This window comes from Canis lupus, chromosome 1, assembly GCF_048164855.1.
Source record: "Canis lupus baileyi chromosome 1, mCanLup2.hap1, whole genome shotgun sequence".
Taxonomy (NCBI): Eukaryota; Metazoa; Chordata; class Mammalia; order Carnivora; family Canidae; genus Canis; species Canis lupus.
In genome coordinates this window covers 113,635,621-113,651,868 of record NC_132838.1, presented here as the reverse complement: position 1 = coordinate 113,651,868, position 16,248 = coordinate 113,635,621, and the positions used below count along the sequence as shown (strand labels likewise).

The 16,248-nt window shown below is 62.0% G+C and overlaps 1 protein-coding gene and 1 long non-coding RNA gene across 9 annotated transcripts in view; one reads left to right on the top strand and one right to left on the bottom strand.

Moving 5' to 3' along the window:
* The window catches only part of LOC140605269 (uncharacterized), a 19,343-nt gene extending 3,095 nt beyond the window's left edge, over nucleotides 1-16,248 (bottom strand). For 3 of the 4 annotated variants that reach the window (XR_012007978.1, XR_012007977.1, XR_012007975.1), the window contains exons 1-2: nucleotides 15,703-16,248; nucleotides 4,264-4,678 (exon numbers count right to left, since the gene is read on the bottom strand). This is a non-coding gene — a long non-coding RNA (uncharacterized lncRNA). The remainder of the gene's footprint in view (nucleotides 1-4,263; nucleotides 4,679-15,702) is intronic. The other variant, XR_012007976.1, reaches the window with a different exon arrangement.
* The window catches only part of LTBP4 (latent transforming growth factor beta binding protein 4), a 28,177-nt gene continuing 13,095 nt past the window's right edge, over nucleotides 1,167-16,248 (top strand). For 2 of the 5 annotated variants that reach the window (XM_072777469.1, XM_072777461.1), the window contains exons 1-15: nucleotides 2,991-3,157; nucleotides 5,003-5,061; nucleotides 5,227-5,365; nucleotides 5,893-6,002; nucleotides 10,760-10,951; nucleotides 11,134-11,381; nucleotides 11,459-11,561; nucleotides 11,957-12,031; nucleotides 12,133-12,255; nucleotides 12,796-12,960; nucleotides 13,626-13,772; nucleotides 13,901-14,008; nucleotides 14,591-14,722; nucleotides 14,811-14,936; nucleotides 15,724-15,849. In XM_072777469.1, coding sequence (XP_072633570.1) covers nucleotides 3,006-3,157; nucleotides 5,003-5,061; nucleotides 5,227-5,365; nucleotides 5,893-6,002; nucleotides 10,760-10,951; nucleotides 11,134-11,381; nucleotides 11,459-11,561; nucleotides 11,957-12,031; nucleotides 12,133-12,255; nucleotides 12,796-12,960; nucleotides 13,626-13,772; nucleotides 13,901-14,008; nucleotides 14,591-14,722; nucleotides 14,811-14,936; nucleotides 15,724-15,849 — 2,005 coding nt within the window. In that variant the 5' untranslated portion in view covers nucleotides 2,991-3,005. Of the gene's footprint in view, nucleotides 1,205-2,990; nucleotides 3,158-5,002; nucleotides 5,062-5,226; nucleotides 5,366-5,892; nucleotides 6,003-7,202; nucleotides 7,460-10,759; nucleotides 10,952-11,133; nucleotides 11,382-11,458; nucleotides 11,562-11,956; nucleotides 12,032-12,132; nucleotides 12,256-12,795; nucleotides 12,961-13,625; nucleotides 13,773-13,900; nucleotides 14,009-14,590; nucleotides 14,723-14,810; nucleotides 14,937-15,723; nucleotides 15,850-16,248 lie in introns of those variants that run through there. The other 3 variants (XM_072777494.1, XM_072777487.1, XM_072777478.1) reach the window with 2 other exon arrangements.

Below are 16,248 nucleotides of genomic sequence, written 5' to 3'. Positions count from 1 at the left end.
GAACACAGAACTATTCCAGAATGCTACTGGATGGATGACATTAAGGTTCTTTGCATTTCAAATAATCCAGACTGCAGAAGTTTCTTGACAAAAGGGCCTGGAAGTCAATGATTCTAGAACAGAGGAGTGTTCTAGAATATATGTGACTCTACATTAGTAGGAATATTTTGCATGCCAGAAATTCTGGAATGCTGAGAATTACAGGACACAGAAAGCAATCTCAAGTACTAGAATATCTAGAGCATAGGGTATTCTGGGGTGTCAGCTCCTCTAGATCACTAGAGGGTTTGCTTGCATTCCAAGAAATCCATAATGGCCGGGGGTCTGGATTGTCAGAGAATCCAGAACATAATTGGGAGATAAGGGATCCTAAAACATGAGTGTTCTGGAATACCTATGAATCTCAAGCTCTGGAAATATTTCTACATGCTAGGACATTCAGAACCCGGGGGATATTTGAATGTTAGGAAGTCTAGAACAGGGGATCCCTGGGTGGCTCAGCGGTTTGGCGCCTGCCTTTGGCCCAGGGCGCAATCCTGGAGTCCCGGGATCGAGTCCCGCGTCGGGCTCCCGGCCTGGAGCCTGCTTCTCCCTCCTCCTCTGCCTCTCTCTCTCTATGTCTATCATAAATAAATAAAATAAATATTTTTAAAAAAAGGAAGTCTAGAACATAGGAGGGGGTGTCTGGGATGTCTGGGAATCTAGAATGTGGGATGTTTTATAATTCTCACAGATCTAAAATATTGAGATAGTTTTTCCTTGCCAGGGAATCCAGAACACTTGTGTTATTGGAATGCTGGTGATTCTGGAACTGAGAGAATGTCAGAAAATCTGGAACACTAAAGAGATTTGTCTGTTTGTTAATACTGGTGGTAATACCCTGTGTGTGAGCACAGGATGGGAGGAAGCTTCCAGAATGCCACAGCTCTAGAACTCTGAGGGATTCTGAAGGGTTGAGATCAGAACAGGATCCAAAAGATGACATAGAAACGACCCTGGAAGATACTGGCACTGATGGGGAGAAATTGGGAGCTGGGGACTCCAAAGTGAAGGGGGATGGGAAGCCAATACCATCCCCGGAAGTTGTAGTGGTGAGCCAGAGGCTGTTGCCTAGCAACGAGCATTGAAGATGCCCCCGGATCCCTGGCAGAAAGGAGAAATTTCGGCAGCGCCCCCAGCAAATGCTCCAGCCACAGGGTAGGAGGTGAGGAGGAGGGCAATGGGGGTAGGGATGGGGGTGTCAGGACACGCTGTCCTGCAGGGCCATGTAAACCGGGTTGCGGGGGGCCTCACAAAAACAGGGATACAGAGCACATTCAGTGGGCAGCAGGCACTCCATATCATCAAGCTAGGACAGCCCACGAATGCCCGTGAGTGGGGCTTGAGTGTCATCGTTACTGCTCTAAGGGGCTGCATGTCCCTGGGTGGTGGGTGGGCCCAGATTCTAGGTGTCAGTGTGGGAGGGAGGCGTGGATTGCTGGAGGTGGCAGTAATAGTGTGAGTGTGGCTGTGTGAGTTACCCGATGATGCCTCTCTGTAACGGGGGAGGCTGAAGGGGTCGCCCACCCACCCTGCACACCCTCCACGGGAAGAAAGCGCAGGAGTAGGGGACGAGGATGAAGCTGGATCGGTTGATATTCTTAGCCTAGGGTGGGGCCCTATGGTCGGGGCAGGTGGCTTAGTATCCTGTGGGGGTGGAGCCTGTGATTTGCTGAGGGCGGAGCTAAGGATCCAGAACTGGAAGTCTTGAGATCCCTCACTCTGCCTCCAGGGATGGGGCCTGGGACCCGGAGGCGGGGCGAACACAAAGGGGTGGGGCTTGAAACCCCAGAGGCGGGGCGAACATGAAAGGGGTGGGGCCTGGAACCTGGAGGCCGGGCTAGCGTGAAAGGGCTGGGGCTTGGGATCCTAAGTAGGGGTCTGGACCGGCGTTCGCTGTGGAAAGGCGAGTGACCTGAAACTCAGAGAATCGTGCAAGTAGGAAGCCAGTTCTGAAGCTCAGGGGGCGGTGACTTTGGGAGAAGTGCAATGGGAGAGGGGGCAGGATATGGTTTTAGGAGTCTGGAACTCCCTAAAGAGTGCAGGTGACCCCCTAAGGGGGCCTCCCCCGTGGCTTGGCGCTCCCGAAGGATGGTAGAGGGCCCTACGCAGGGAGGGGACTGGAATTCCCTAAAGAGAGAGTCTGTAACTGTCAGTGGAGGGGTGCTGTTGGGAATCTTTAACGATTCTGGCTAGGGAAGGGGCGTCTGGTAAGCTCCAGGGGCAGCAGTGGATGGAGAGGAGTGTGAGAACAGCTCTTTGAGAACCCCCCCCGCCCCGGGAGCAAAGTCTGTGGGTCAGAGGCTACAGCCTTCTGAGGAGCAAACTTTTGCTAGTTGGACCCGGAACCCCTGAAGCATAGGCCCTCGAGAAGGGGAAATCCTTTGGGACGTTAGAGGCCCTCTAACGCCTGGGGCCTTAGAGGTGCCAGACCTGGGGCTTACTGTAGGATTAGCGCTCCTCCCCCAGAGTCCTGAGTCTCTTGCGTGAGAAGTGGATACCTCTAGAGGCTTCCAGCGTTTACACCAGTTGGGCAGCAAATTCTAATCAAATTCTCCCACAACGGTGAGCAAGGGATGAGGCCTGTGAGAGTCCAGTTCAGGGGACCCTGCCCGCTGCCTACGCATCCTTCCCAGCCGCGGGAGGGGTCCCAGCACCTCCACCCTCCGGCGTCTCCTTCCCACGTCGGTCCCCGACTCCCCGATCTACCCTCCGGCACCGAGACCTCCAGGCCCCGGCGCCCCCCGCCCGGCACCTGTCCCTCTAGCCCCTCCCCTGCCGCCTTCCGATTGGCCGCGCGGGCAGCGCCCCCTGGCGGCGCCGGGCTCTGATTGGCGGGAAGTTCGCAGCCGCTAGGACTGTGGAGAAAATGAGTCGGCCTCGGGCGGGGGCGGGAGGCGGGGCCGCGCCGAGCCGGACCCGCTGGACACTCGGCCCGCCTGGAGCGGGACTCCACGCCGGACACGATGCGGCGGCCTGGCCCCAGCGGCCGCCGCCCCCTTCTGCTGGTGCTGCTGCTGCCGCTCTTCGCAGCCGCCGCCTCCGCTGCCAGCCCCAGCCCCAGCCCCGGCCCCAGCGAGGCCGTCGAGGTCGCGGGGATCCCGGGCCGCCGGGCCGGGTAAGCCCCGCTGCGACCCCTTCTTCCCTGTGCCCCCTCCACCCAGTAAGCCTGGTGGCCCGGAAGGACAAGGACTCGCGGGTTTAGGGGAATACGAACCCAGTGCTTCGGGGTAGGGATGGAAGAGCCAGAGCCCTCGGGTTTACTAGGACCCTCTATTTTTGCAGGGGTTAGAATCCGGGGAGTCCTGAAATTTTGAGGCGAGGGATTCGCCGCCGGTGTGGTAGATGGATAACATGGCCGCAGGGAATTCTAGGGTTTTTTTTGGGAGAAAGGTCCCAGCCTATATGGGGATGGGGCTTTGAGTTTTCCTACGCTGATAGATGGGTGGGGCCCTCCAGCTGGGATGGGGTTCCCAAGCTTCTTGGGTGCTTAAGGAGGAGGAGTATCGGAGGTTACGAAGGGATTCTATGGTGGGGCTGAGACGTCCTGGTTTTCTAGGGTTTGGGAATAGGCCTGGATGAATTAAAAGGGACACTTGGATTTTCCTAATGACTAAGGAAGACGTGGACTTCGGGCTTGATGGCGGAGGGGCTTGCAGGGGGTTGTGCGGGGGCGGGGGGTTCCTCAGATTTCATGAGGGCTGGGGATGCTCTGGTTTCCTAGAATTAGGATTCCAGGCTTGAATGAAGGACCAGTGATTTCGCGGCAAGAGATCCCAAATTTCCTATAGATTTGGGGGGTTATAGCTACCCTTCCTGTCTGCGGGTGACGAGTTCCAAGGAAGCAGTCTGCCCAGCACCACCACCCCCCCCCCCCTGCGGCCCAGCGCTCCGTTACAAAGGCCCCGGGCTCCGCTCCCGCCTCGGTCTCTGCGAATGCGTTTAGTAACCCGAGCCGCGCCGGGGGCGGGGCCGGGAAGGGGTTAACCCGGAGAAAAGGCGGGAGGGAATACGGTAAGATCGGGGGTCCCGGGGGCTCCCATCCGGGCAGCCTCCCCTCCCACTGGGCCCCACCCGTCTGGAAAGAGTCCAGGCGCCCGACGTCCCCTCCGCAGCATCTCCCCACTGCCCTTCTCTCGGGGCCAGAGCGCGCGTCCTCGTCCCTCGCCCCCCTTAGCCTGCGGATAATGGATTTGTCTGGGGGGCCCCCTCGTTGCGACGCACTTGCGCTGGAGCTGAGGACTCCGCTCTCCAGAATCTGAGACCCTCTGGGCGCGGAGATTTCTCGAAGAACGACTCCTTCCTCCTGGTCAGGCGGGGAACTGAGGCCCAAAGACCAGGAGATGCTGGCTCCAGGACGCAGCGCGTGGAAGGGCAGGAACGGGCTAGACCTCAGGCCTTGGGATTCCCAGTTCTGGGCTGTGGCTCCTTCGGTATCCCCCTCCACCTCAGCACCCTGCTGGACCCACAGTCAAAAGAGGACCTCCCTCCCCAGCTGCTGAGGCCTGTGGAAGTGGCGCCACCTGCCGGCCACGCTCGGGATGACGGCTGAGTCAAGGACAGGGACGTGCGGGGAGGGCGGGTTCTAGATTCCCAGACAGTCGGGGCTTGGAAATGCGCTTAGAAATCCTCTTTGCGTCTTTAAAAAAAAAAAAAAAAAAAAAAAAACCGTTTAAAGAAAGACTTTAAGATGCCCTTACCAATAAGACTTTACCGCTAAACACCAGTAAATAAATAAAAGTAGGGTTGCTGTGACCTTCATCCCCAGAGAGTCTAAGCCAATTTGCCTCTCACTGTTTAGATGGGGAAACTGAGGCATCCAGCTTAGCGCCTCCGATTGATCAAACATCCATTTCGAGTGCTCCCAAGCCTTCTCTTGGCTCTCCCACCCCTACCCCCCATTGCCCTCTTTGGGGAGTCCTAGGGGGCTAGGGGCCTGAGTGACTTCCACCCCTGTTTATAGTCTTGCTGTTTGTCGGTGCTGCCCAGGCCGATCGCCCAGGAGAAGTCGCTGCTTCAGAGGTGGGTTCTTCTAGGTGGGGTACGGGTAGGGAGTGAGAGAGGGTAAGAGCAGAGGGGTCGGGCTCCCTTCCTCACGCCTCATCCCAGCTGGAATGCCAGATGCACTTGGTGGAAAGACAGACTCAGTCCCTTCCTTCTCCACTTAGTCCCTGGCTGTCTCCGAAGCCTCCTGCAGGGTCGAGAGCTGCCCGCCCGAAAAGTGTGCCGGCCCACAGCAGTGCCTGACCTCAGTGCCCCTGGTGGTGCCGAGCCCCAGCCCCAGTGTGAGGAAGAGACAGGTGTCCCTCAACTGGCAGCCACTGACGTGAGTGTGCGATCCCTCCCCTACCAGACGCGCAGGAGCTCCCAGCTCTGCCTCCGTCCCGCACACCTTTCTCTCTGCTCCCTGCGTCTCCTCCCTTCTTCTCTATCTATCTGTGTCTCTCAACTTCTATCTCTGTTTCTACGTCTCCTTTGCATGCCTATCCCATCCTCTGGCTTTTCCGTCTCCATCTCTCTGCCCTCTCTCCATGTCCCCTCCCTGTATTTGTTCTTTGCCATTTCGGTCTGTTTCTCCCATCATTACCTGTCTCTAGTCCTCTGTGTCTCTCTTTTTCTCTTTCTCTCCCTTCCTCATCTGTTTCTCCCCCATCTTTGTCTCTGTTTCTCCCAAGCCTGTGAAGAACCCTCAAGGTCTGGCCCCCGGAAAGGGATTGGGAGGAGGGAGGGGGTGTTGGGAGAGCTGCTACCGGGAGATCCCCTGGCAGGGAAGGGCCCTTCTAGCTGCGGTGGGCGTGGGGGGAGGGGGCGTCCGTCTAACCGCATTTGTCTCCTCGGTCCTCTGCTCCCCAGGCTGCAGGAGGCCCGAGCTCTGCTGAGACGCAGGCGGCCCCGCGGGCCGGGGGGCCGGGCACTGCTGAGGAGGAGGCCCCCACAGCGCGCCCCTGCCGGCCAGACCCGGGGTAAGAACATCCGCCTTTCCTCTGCCGGGGGGCAGGGGGTGGGTTCCGGGCCAGATAAAGCCGTCTGGTTCCCACGGTCCAGCCGCCGCCTAGCTGCCCCCCGTTGTAGTTCAGCCCACCCCCCAGCCCCTCAGGACACGGACCCTCTAGGGACCCTGGCGTCCGGCCGCGAGAGGTGAGCCCGGGACAGGGCCAGACGCCGGCCAGAGGCGCTGACCCGCGGGGGTGTGGCCGGGAAGCCAGGCGTCCGGGCTCCCTGCGGCCGAAGAGGGGGGCGCTGTCCCGGCAGAGAGCGCAGCCGAACTAGCCCAGACAACAAAAGCGATTGTGCGGGTTGGCGCCTGCCCGGTCACCGAATGCCCAAAATTGCGGGGCGGCTGGGAGCCAAAGGCCTCCCCCTGCTTCCCCGACCCTCCCCCTGCCCTCCTCCCACTCCAGCTCTCGGCCCCTGGGTTAGCACACCCCCTAGTCTCCACCACCCTCTAAAGTCCCCCTCCTGCTGTGGCCTTCAGCCCAGATGTGTCCCCTTCTCCCTAAAGTCTTCCAGATGTGGGCATCCGGCCAGATGTGAGGACCCCCGCCCACAGCCTCAATCCGCCGTTTGCTCTTATCCAATTCTGACTTCTCCTACCAGGTGTGGGGGGTCCTGGCCAGATGTGACTGCATCCCCAATTGTGCCCCCGCCCCAGCGTCCTGCCCACAATTCAGACCCCCAATTCCTTCATGGGCCCAGGTGCACCGACCCTTCTCTCCCCCAGATGTGCCACCTGGCCGCCCAGATGTGCATGACAGCCCCCTATCCAGACGAAGCCTCCTTCTCTGTGTCTAGGGCGGTGGAGAATCAGCCTTTACCGGCCTCCCCAAATGTGGCCCCCACTCCTCTTTCCTCTTTATGGAGTCAGCCCCGTCTGGGGGGAAACCGGCCCGCCCCCACCTGTTCCCTTCCCCGCTGCTCCCCTGCGGGCCCCATTCACTTGTTGGTGCGAGGCGGGGGCAGACGGGGCGCCCCCCTCCCCCCTGCGAGTCTAGCGCCCAGCCTGCGCGCCTCTGGCTGCGCGCCCAGCCCCACGCGCCCCCGCGCGGCCGCCGGGGAGGGAGTGGTGGGGAGGGGGGGCCTGAGCGGGGGCGCGGCCGCCCTCCCCCGCAGGCGGGCGGGCGCGGCCGGGCCCCTCGGGCGGGCTGGGGCGGCGGCGCGGCGGAGCGCGGCGCTGCAGCCATGGCGGGCGGCGCGCGGGTGTCGCTATTGGTGCTGCTGGCGCTGCTCGGGCCGCAGCCCGTGCTGGGCCGGCCCCGAGAGCGCCTCCGCGTGCGCTTCACCCCGGCCGTGTGCGGCCTGCGCTGCGTCCATGGGCCAACCGGCTCCCGCTGTACCCCGACCTGCGCGCCCCGCAACGCCACCAGCGTGGACAGCGGCGCGCCCGGCGGGGCGGCCCCGGGGGGACCCGGCTTCCGCGCCTGTGAGTGCGGGGTGGTGGTCCCGAGGGAGGGGCTCCCCGGGGGAGGAGGGTCCCCGGGGACGGGAGAGACAGTCCCCCGGGGAGAGGGAGCCCAGATGCGGTGTGCAGGAGTGCTGGGGAATCCCTGGGGTATTTAAGGCAGGGGGACTTCAATTCCTGGCTTTGGGGGTTGAGTCCTGAGGGCCCCGATTTTGCAAGCGACGAGGCTTCTCAGTGACCTGTGGCGTCCCACGTGAGGGGATTGGGGCCGGCTTTCATGCCTCTGAGTCCAAGTGGGAGATACCAGAGTGGAGGGACCGGGAGCTCTGGCGAAGGGGACCCCAATTCTGAGATTGTAAGGAGTCCCTGGAGACCAAGGGAGACTTTCAGGGCCCCGAGGGGTGTCCCAGTTTCTGTATCTTGGGTGGGAGGGATTAGGAAAGCCCAGGATGAGAGTGCCTGTGAGGAGGGGGATTGGGGTGAGAAAAGTGGATCCCAAGAGCTGAGCGGGAAGGGGTCCCTAGGAGGGTCTCTGCAGGCCCCTGAGTTGCAAAGGTCGCACGTGGGAGAGAAATCCAGATAGGAGGCCTAGGGGGAGGGGCGCCCCCTGGGGGCCGAGGGTACAGGAGGGTGCGCACCAGGCACCCCTGCAGTAGGGAGCCCCCCGCGGGCTCAGGTGAGGTGGGGAGGGTGGGCCACCTGTTGGCCCCAGGGTGCAGGGATGGGCGGGCCCTCCGGGTCGGGGCCTACCTGCCCCCAACCCCAGAGGCCCTCTGGAGTGGGGAGTGGGGGCCCCTGGCTCTGAGAACTCGCCCAGCCTGGCCCCCAGCCAATCCAGCCCTGGCCGGCGTGAGCTCATCTCCCGCCTGAGCCCCCGCCCGCTGCCACTCCCTCTCTCCTCCCCTCCCTCCCTCCTTCCTACACTCCCTCCCGGCCCAGCCCCAACGCGCCCGTGCCAGGCGCCGTGCCCAGGCGGGTGCCAAGCCCCTGGAGGCACAGGAGGGGACTGTGGAGGAGGGTTGACCCCGGCAGGACCCCGATGTCCTCAGCTCCTTATTCATCCAGAGGCGTGGGGCATGGAGTTGGCTGTGCCCAAGTAGCGATCCGTCGCGGGTGTGGGAGCCCCAAGGGAGCTGGGTGGGGGGCCGGCAGTCAGACCGAGAGAAGGTGGAGAAATGCCCGTGGAGGCTGAGAAATGCCCTGAGACCTAGCTGGATTACCCTGACCGCCGGCAGAGACCCTTCCTATTTTGGAATCCTGACTCCTAGTTAAGCCTCTCCTGCTACTCAATTAAGGACCCTTATTAGGACACTCTGGAGTCCTGGCCTGACTCCCCTAAGTAGGGGAGCCCAGAATCTCAGCCATCAGACCCTAAGCCTCCTCCCCACCCCTATCAACAGACTCCAGAGACCAGCCCCTCCAGTGAAGTTCCCTCCCATTCTTCTGATGTAATCCCCCCAAACTGTGCCCCTCACCAGAGAACTCTGTAGTATTGTCCCTCAGCTACTCCTCCCTACTTTCCAGAGAAACCCCAGATTACAAACCCTATATAGTGATAACTCCCCTCCCTAGCTGAATTCTCTTTCCAGAAAAGACTACCATTCTCTTATATTTCCAACTGAGTGCCATCAGATTCCTGATTCCCGTCTTTCCAAGCCTTGCTTTTCCAGCTGACCCCCTCCCCAGGAACTTCTGATTTATCTATCTTCAGAGAAGCCCAGAGTTGGTCTTGATCAGCTGATTCTCACAAGAAGACTCTCCAGACACTGTGCTCCCCCTACGTAGCCATTAATCCAAAGACTCGAGCACCTAATCCCTTAGCTGGGAGGGGACGGGGATCCACAGTATCCTAGAATCTTCCCAGAGGATTGAGGCTCTTGTGTGCTGGGGACTCCCAGGGAAACCCATTTCTCCACCTAAGCCCTGTTCTCAGCACCTTCAATCTAGCTGTCCCCTAGAAGGCACTAGAGTCCTGTTTTCTAGGTAACTCTCCCCAAAATAATTTAGCAGACTTCTGTTGAAAGGGAGCTTCGGTTTCCTGTGAGCTAGGCTCTCTTTCCATTCTAGAAACCTTGAGCCCTCTTTGAATCCCAGAGTACTGCACTCTATGTCATCTCCTTCCAGGAGTCCAGTCCCTTCACCCTTCTAAACTGAAGGGGCTCCCTCTATGCTTTCCCTCTCTCCAGTGTGTGGCTCAGAATCCCACACACGCCTTCCTGGACGGCCCCAGCCGCCTGCCCCCTTCCTCCCCTCCGCACAGCTGTCTCCAGCTGTTCCCTGCAGCCCCGGGGGAGAGAGGGAGGGGGTGCCCTCGCAGGATACGTCCGGCCTTCTTTGGCTCAGAGGGCTCGGGGCTCCCCAAGGGTCCGGAATGCGGAGCCGCCGCCCTACCCCCGCCGCACCCCTCTCTTTGTTTACCCCGCCGCACAGCTGGCAGTGCCCCGCCCAGAGGTGGCCGGGGGCCCAGCGAGGGCGCGCAGCGGGGAGAGGAGGCGCGTTCCCGTCGCGGCCCCGCCCCGGGGCTACAGGAGGCGGGAAGGCAGGGCTGGAGCTCCGCAGCCGGAGTCGGAGCGGAGGTGGGCGGAGACAAAGCGCGGTGGGTGGAGCCAGGGCACCCGGAGAGCCAAGGAGGTGGGGCCGGAGGAGCGCCCGCCGGGGCGGGGGATCCGCGTGAGGGAAGGAAGGTGGGCGGGGCTAAAGGCGCAGGTTAAACACCTTGACAGGCGAGGTTTAGAATCCGGCGGATAGAGGGTACCGTGCGCGAGGACCTCAGCAGGGGGACGCACAACTAGGGGGCAGAGCTTGAGTGTCGCGGACCCGGCCAGACGGGGATGTGCGTGTACCTAGAACGGTAAAGAGACAGAGCTGGGAGAGGGGAGTGGTGCCCGGGGCGGGGCGGGGGGCAAAATGTCGATTTAGTCCATGGAAGAGACCAGCGCCGGGTCTGCGTAGCTAGAACAGCATGCGACCCAGCCAGATGATAGATGGGCGGGGCTAGATGCTAAGGAAAGAGCTAGAGTGGTCGGGCTGAGCCAATAGGCGGAGACAGCGCCGTCGGGGTGGGGCTGGAACGCCTGGACTCGGCCTCGAAGTGGGACGGGGAGGAAGGGCGGAGCGACCTGAAAGTGAATGAAGAGCCCGAGGGCGTAGTGAGCGGACCCAGGGGGCGGAGCTATACCGGAGGGCTGTACGACAGGACCCTGCCAATGCAGGTGTCCAGGGTTGGCGGGGGTGACACAAGACGGCTCAAGGCGGAGCGACTTACAGGGAGGCGATACTTGTATAACGTTAGGGTCTGAGCTAGCCTCTCTCTCCCCCCAGTCCTGTGTCCCTTGATCTGTCACAACGGCGGGGTGTGCGTGAAGCCTGACCGCTGCCTCTGTCCCCCGGACTTCGCTGGCAAGTTCTGCCAGCTGCATTCCTCGGGCGCCCGGCCACCGGCCCCGGCCATGCCAGGCCTCACCCGCTCGGTGTACACCATGCCACTGGCCAACCACCGCGACGACGAGCACGGTGAGGAGAGTGCGGCCGGGGTCCCCTCTGACCCATCTTTCCACTATCTCGCTGTTTCTCCGACCCTCATCTTTCCTGCCTTCCCCTGGGTACCCTTCTCCCGTGCGCCCTTCCCCCATTCCTAGTCCCAGTCCGTAAGGACCCGTGTAGACACGCCTCTGCCCTGCCGTGCCTCCCTCCAGGTGTGGCGTCCATGGTGAGCGTCCACGTGGAGCACCCGCAGGAGGCGTCCGTGGTGGTGCACCAGGTGGAGCGCGTGTCGGGCTCCTGGGAGGAGGCGGACGCCGCGGCGGTGGCGCGGGCGGAGGCGGCGGCGCGGGCGGAGGCGGCGGCGCCCTACACGGTGCTGGCCCAGAGCGCGCCGCGCGAGGACAGCTATTCGGATGCCTCCGGCTTCGGTTACTGCTTTCGGGAGCTGCGCGGAGGCGAAGTGAGTCGAGGCGGGTGGGGAGGGGCCCCGGAGCGTGCCACCACGCGGGGGCGCGCTCACCCAACGCTTCTCCGCAGTGTGCGTCCCCGCTGCCCGGGCTCCGGACTCAGGAGGTGTGCTGCCGAGGGGCAGGCTTGGCCTGGGGCGTGCACGACTGTCAGTCCTGTTCGGAGCACCTGGGTAAGCCCCAGGACGTCCCTGAGGTGCTCGGAGCTGGGGAGAGGTGATAACCCCGTGGCTCCTGGTACCCGGCCCGTAGACCAACCGTGTTCGCAGGTTCTAGCCACACCTACCCCGTTGTGGGGATCATTTCCACTCTGGAGCTATCCATGCCGCTCTGGGACCGCCCACTCTACTTTCGGACTTGGCTACTCTGTTCTCACCCCACCATTACGCCCAGACCCTACTCGTGCGTTTCCGGAACCTCCCACTTTGCCTTCTCTCCCACCGCCTAAGGTTCCTCCTGCACTCAAGCCACACCCAACATCTTTTAATCTCTCCCATCCCTCTTTTGTCCCCACCCATCTATTGTCCGCTCCGCCCGCCCCTGGCCCACCCCTCTCTTCTCTCTGCAGGGATTTCCGACCGAGTAGGGACCCCAGATGGACCGTGTCCAACCGGCTTTGAAAGGGTTAATGGGTCCTGCCAAGGTGAGGGGGTGGCAGGAGTGGGAAGGGCTCGCTTGGCTTTGCCCGCTGGGCTGGCAGAGAGCTCATCCCTGACGCCCCTGAGACCACTGCGTTCCTCACAGATGTGGATGAATGCGCGACCGGCGGACGTTGCCAGCACGGGGAGTGTGCGAACACGCACGGCGGGTACACCTGCGTGTGCCCCGACGGCTTCCTGCACGACTCCTCCCGCAGCAGCTGCATCTGTGAGCCATTGGGAGGGGGCCGAGGCTGGATCCCGCGTCTGCGCCCCCAGCCCTCAGGCCCATTCCAGAGCATCCCTGGGCCTTAATTCCCTAAGACTCCCCAGATCCTCCCAGATTTCCCCCCATCACTCTTATTAGACCCCCCTCAGAACGTCTCAGACTGACACACCCTCAGACTCCCTAGTCCTGCTTCGGTCCCTCTAAGAACGCTTCAAACTTTTAGATCTTTATCCCTTCAGATCTTCTTTCTTCAACTCTTCTCAGACCCCCGAATCTCTTCAACTCCCTCGACCACCAGACCTTCTGCAGACCCTAAGATCTTTCCCAGAATTCTCTCATTCCCTTCTCAGGCCCCAAACCTTTCTCAGACCTCCAGACCCCTCACCTCTCCTTCAGACCCTCTCCGACCTCTTCCGAATGGCTTTTACACCCACCAAGACCCCCCCCCCCCCGCCCCGGGACCATCCTCCGGTCTCCCAGACCCCCTAGTTCCGTCACACTCCCAAGGCCGCCCGGAATAATCGACTCCCCCACCCCCAGCCCAGCACGTGATCTCAGAGGCCAAAGGGCCCTGCTTCCGCGTGCTCCGCGACGGTGGCTGCTCGCTGCCCATTTTGCGCAACATCACCAAGCAGATCTGCTGCTGTAGCCGCGTGGGCAAAGCCTGGGGTCGAGGCTGCCAGCTCTGCCCACCCTTCGGCTCAGGTGAGCGCCCCCTGCCTGGTCTATCTCTAGACTCGACTGCCGCGGCGCCCGCTCTAGGCCCCGCCCCCGGGCCGCGGGACTCCAGGCCCTCAAACCAGACTGGGCCCTAGCCTTGGCCACGCCCCCAGCCCGAGACGCTCAGGCCGCCTCCGGCCCGGCCCACCCCACCTTTGGCCACGCCCACCGAGACACACCCCCTGAGTCGCCATCCGCCTTGACTACCGCTAGCCCTTGAGAGACGCTGCCTGCCCAATCATGTCTCCCAGCTTTGGCCAAGTCTGGAGTTCCTGAGACCCTGCCTTCAGCTTAGGCTCCTTCTTGGGCACCACCCCAGATGCCCCCCTTTCCTGAGACACTTCCCTGGCAGTCCAACTTCTGCCTAACACTAGACCCTTCAACAGACTAAACCACACCCACCCTCAACGCCTGTCCCTATCCTTATCCCTACCCAAATTAGGAAAAACACCCTTGGTCCCCCCCTTAGCCTTTAGCCCATTCTTTGGCCGGGGTACTACCTCAAGCCAGAGTCCAACCCAAACCTCTGACCCACACCCAAAGTCAAGCCCTGCTCCCCAGTCAAAGCCAGATTCTAGACTCCTCTTCTCTCATTGCCTCCTGCTTTCTCTCATTCTCTCTGCTTCTCTCCCTCCCTTTCTCGTTCCCAGAGGGTTTTCGAGAGATCTGCCCTGCTGGCCCTGGCTACCACTACTCAGCCTCTGACCTCCGCTACAACACCAGGCCCCTGGGCCAGGAGCCACCCCGAGTGTCCCTCAGCCACCGGGCTCCACCCTCCACCCCTAGGCCACCCACAGGTGAGCTGGCTTCTGGAGGAGGATATGTCATCTCCAAGGGGCTGGCCTAGCCTTATAAGGAAAAGAGGAGAGAGGAGGGGGGACACCCAAATCCAGGTCTCTGTTCACTGATACCTCTTCTTTGCCAGGCTTTCTGCCCACCCATCGTCCAGAACCCCCACCTGAGCCCAGGCCGGGCCCTGAGCTTCCCCTGCCCAGCATCCCTGCCTGGTCTGGTCCTGAGATCTCTGAATCAGGTGCAGTAGAGGGAATCATGGGCATTGGTGGAGGTATTACAGGTGGGGATTCTAGGAGGTAGCTCCAAGGTGAAGATTCCAGGATAGGGATGTTAAGGAATGAGTGGGAAGAGAGAAAAGTTTGGAGAGCCAAGTGTTGGGTAACATTAGGAGCTGATGTCAGGAGGCCTGGGTTCAAGTTCTCTGTCAATTGGGCAAGTCATTTAACCTCTCTGAACCTCAGTTTCCTCATTTGTAAAATGAGGATCATTGTGAGGATTCGTCGAACCATCTCTGAAGACTCTGCCACTTAGTAAGTGCACAGTTAATGTTAGACAATTTTCATGCAGAGGATACTAAGACTATATCTCGGGCAGATGGTTGGAGAGCAAAATAATCAGAAGTAGAGACTTTGGGGTGGCCATAAAGGGAATTCAGGTGGAGCATCTGATGAGTACATCCCAGAATAAAGGAAAGGAGGATCAGACTGGGCTGGGGGGTGGGGGACATCCATAAGGGTGTCTTAGGCAGAGGGGATTGTACTGGGATGAAAGGGACAGAGGATTCAGAGATGGGGGAACCCTGGCTGTCTGGACCCCCCAGGTCCTTCTGCGGGCGTGTGTCAGCGCAGTCCCCAGGTCTGCGGCTCGGGACGCTGCATCCCACGGCCCAGTGGCTACACCTGCGCGTGCGACTCTGGCTTCCGACTCAGCCCGCAGGGCACACACTGCATCGGTGAGCCTGGCAGAGGGGGTGGGCGGAGGCGGGGCGGTCGGGGGGGCTTTGCCAGTCACCTCCTGACCGGCCCCCTCCGTGCCCTCAGACGTGGACGAATGTCGCCGCGTGCCCCCGCCCTGTGCCCCCGGGCGCTGTGAAAACACGCCGGGAAGCTTCCGTTGCGTGTGCGGCCAGGGCTTCCGAGCGGGCCTGCGGGCTTCGGAGTGCCTGGGTGAGAAGTCCGGCCCCGCAGCTGCGGGCCCCACCCCTGCCCCGGTCCGGCTCCAGCAGCACACACCCCCCCCCCCCCCCCCGGCTTCCCCGCGCCCCTGCTCCCGCCCCGAGACCTGCTCCCGCTCTCCCTTCGGCCCCACCACTGTCTCTGCCGCGCCCGCCAGCGCCTCCCGTCGGGGCGCGTCCCCGCTGCACCACCGCCCGGCTGCTCTCGGCCCGGGCTCGGCTCCGCTCCTCCCCTGGCCCCGCCTCCTCCGTATTCGGGACCGGCTCCCGCGCTCCCCAGGCACCGCCCGGGTCCTACGGTCCTACCCAGGCCGCGACCTCTCACCTGACCGCGCGCGACCCCAGATCCCGCCCCGCCGCGCCCGAGCCCCGTCCTCACCCCGCACCGCCCCTTCCCTTGCTCCTGCCTTCCTTTTGTTCGGTCCGCGTAGCTGCCCTTCCCGCCCTGCCCCTGCCCAGGTCCTGCCCTCCCCAGATTGACCCCCTCGCGGTCCTCTCCCCGCCTCCGCCCTGGCCGAGTCCCCAGTCCTCGTCGGGTCCTCCTCTTTCACCTGCCCGCCCTCCAGCCCTCCCTCCGGCCCTCCCGCCTACGCCTTAAACCTACCCGCTCTGGGCCCTCCTACTGCCCCTGGCTCCCGCCCCAGTCTGGCCCGGGCCCGAGTTTGGCTCCACCCCCGCCTCCCCACCTCCCATCCTCCCTGAGTCCGCCGAGGGCGGGCGTGGAGGGGAGTGAGGGGGAGTGTCTGCCCCAGTCTCACCCTCCGGGTTGGTGCCTGCAGACGTGGACGAGTGCCACCGCGTGCCCCCGCCGTGTGACCGCGGGCGGTGCGAGAACACGCCGGGCAGCTTCCTGTGCGTGTGCCCCGCTGGGTACCAGGCTGCTCCCCACGGAGCCGGCTGCCAGGGTGAGGAACTGGGAGAGACAGAGGGGAGGGGTTTGGGGGAGTAGGGGAAAGCGGCAGTGAGGAGGGGTGGAGAGACTGAGCAATGAGGCAGGGGGAGGCTGATTGCTGGGAGAGGAGGGGGGGCGCCACAGGTTCTAAGAACCAGACACACAGCCTGATGGTCGTAGAGACCGAGTGACAGGGGGATGGAGAGGCCAAGTGATGGGAAACAGAAAAGCTGAGTCATGGAGGATGGAGCTGTCAGTTACGGAGAACAGGAGAACAGTGCGGAAAGAGGCCGATTGATGGGGACTAGCGTTCCAGGAGGCCAACTGGAAGCTTAGGGATTGAGGAGGTGGAGGGATGGATGGCACGTTTGAATAATGGGGAAGGGGGGGTGTTGAATGAGGCAGACAAGGA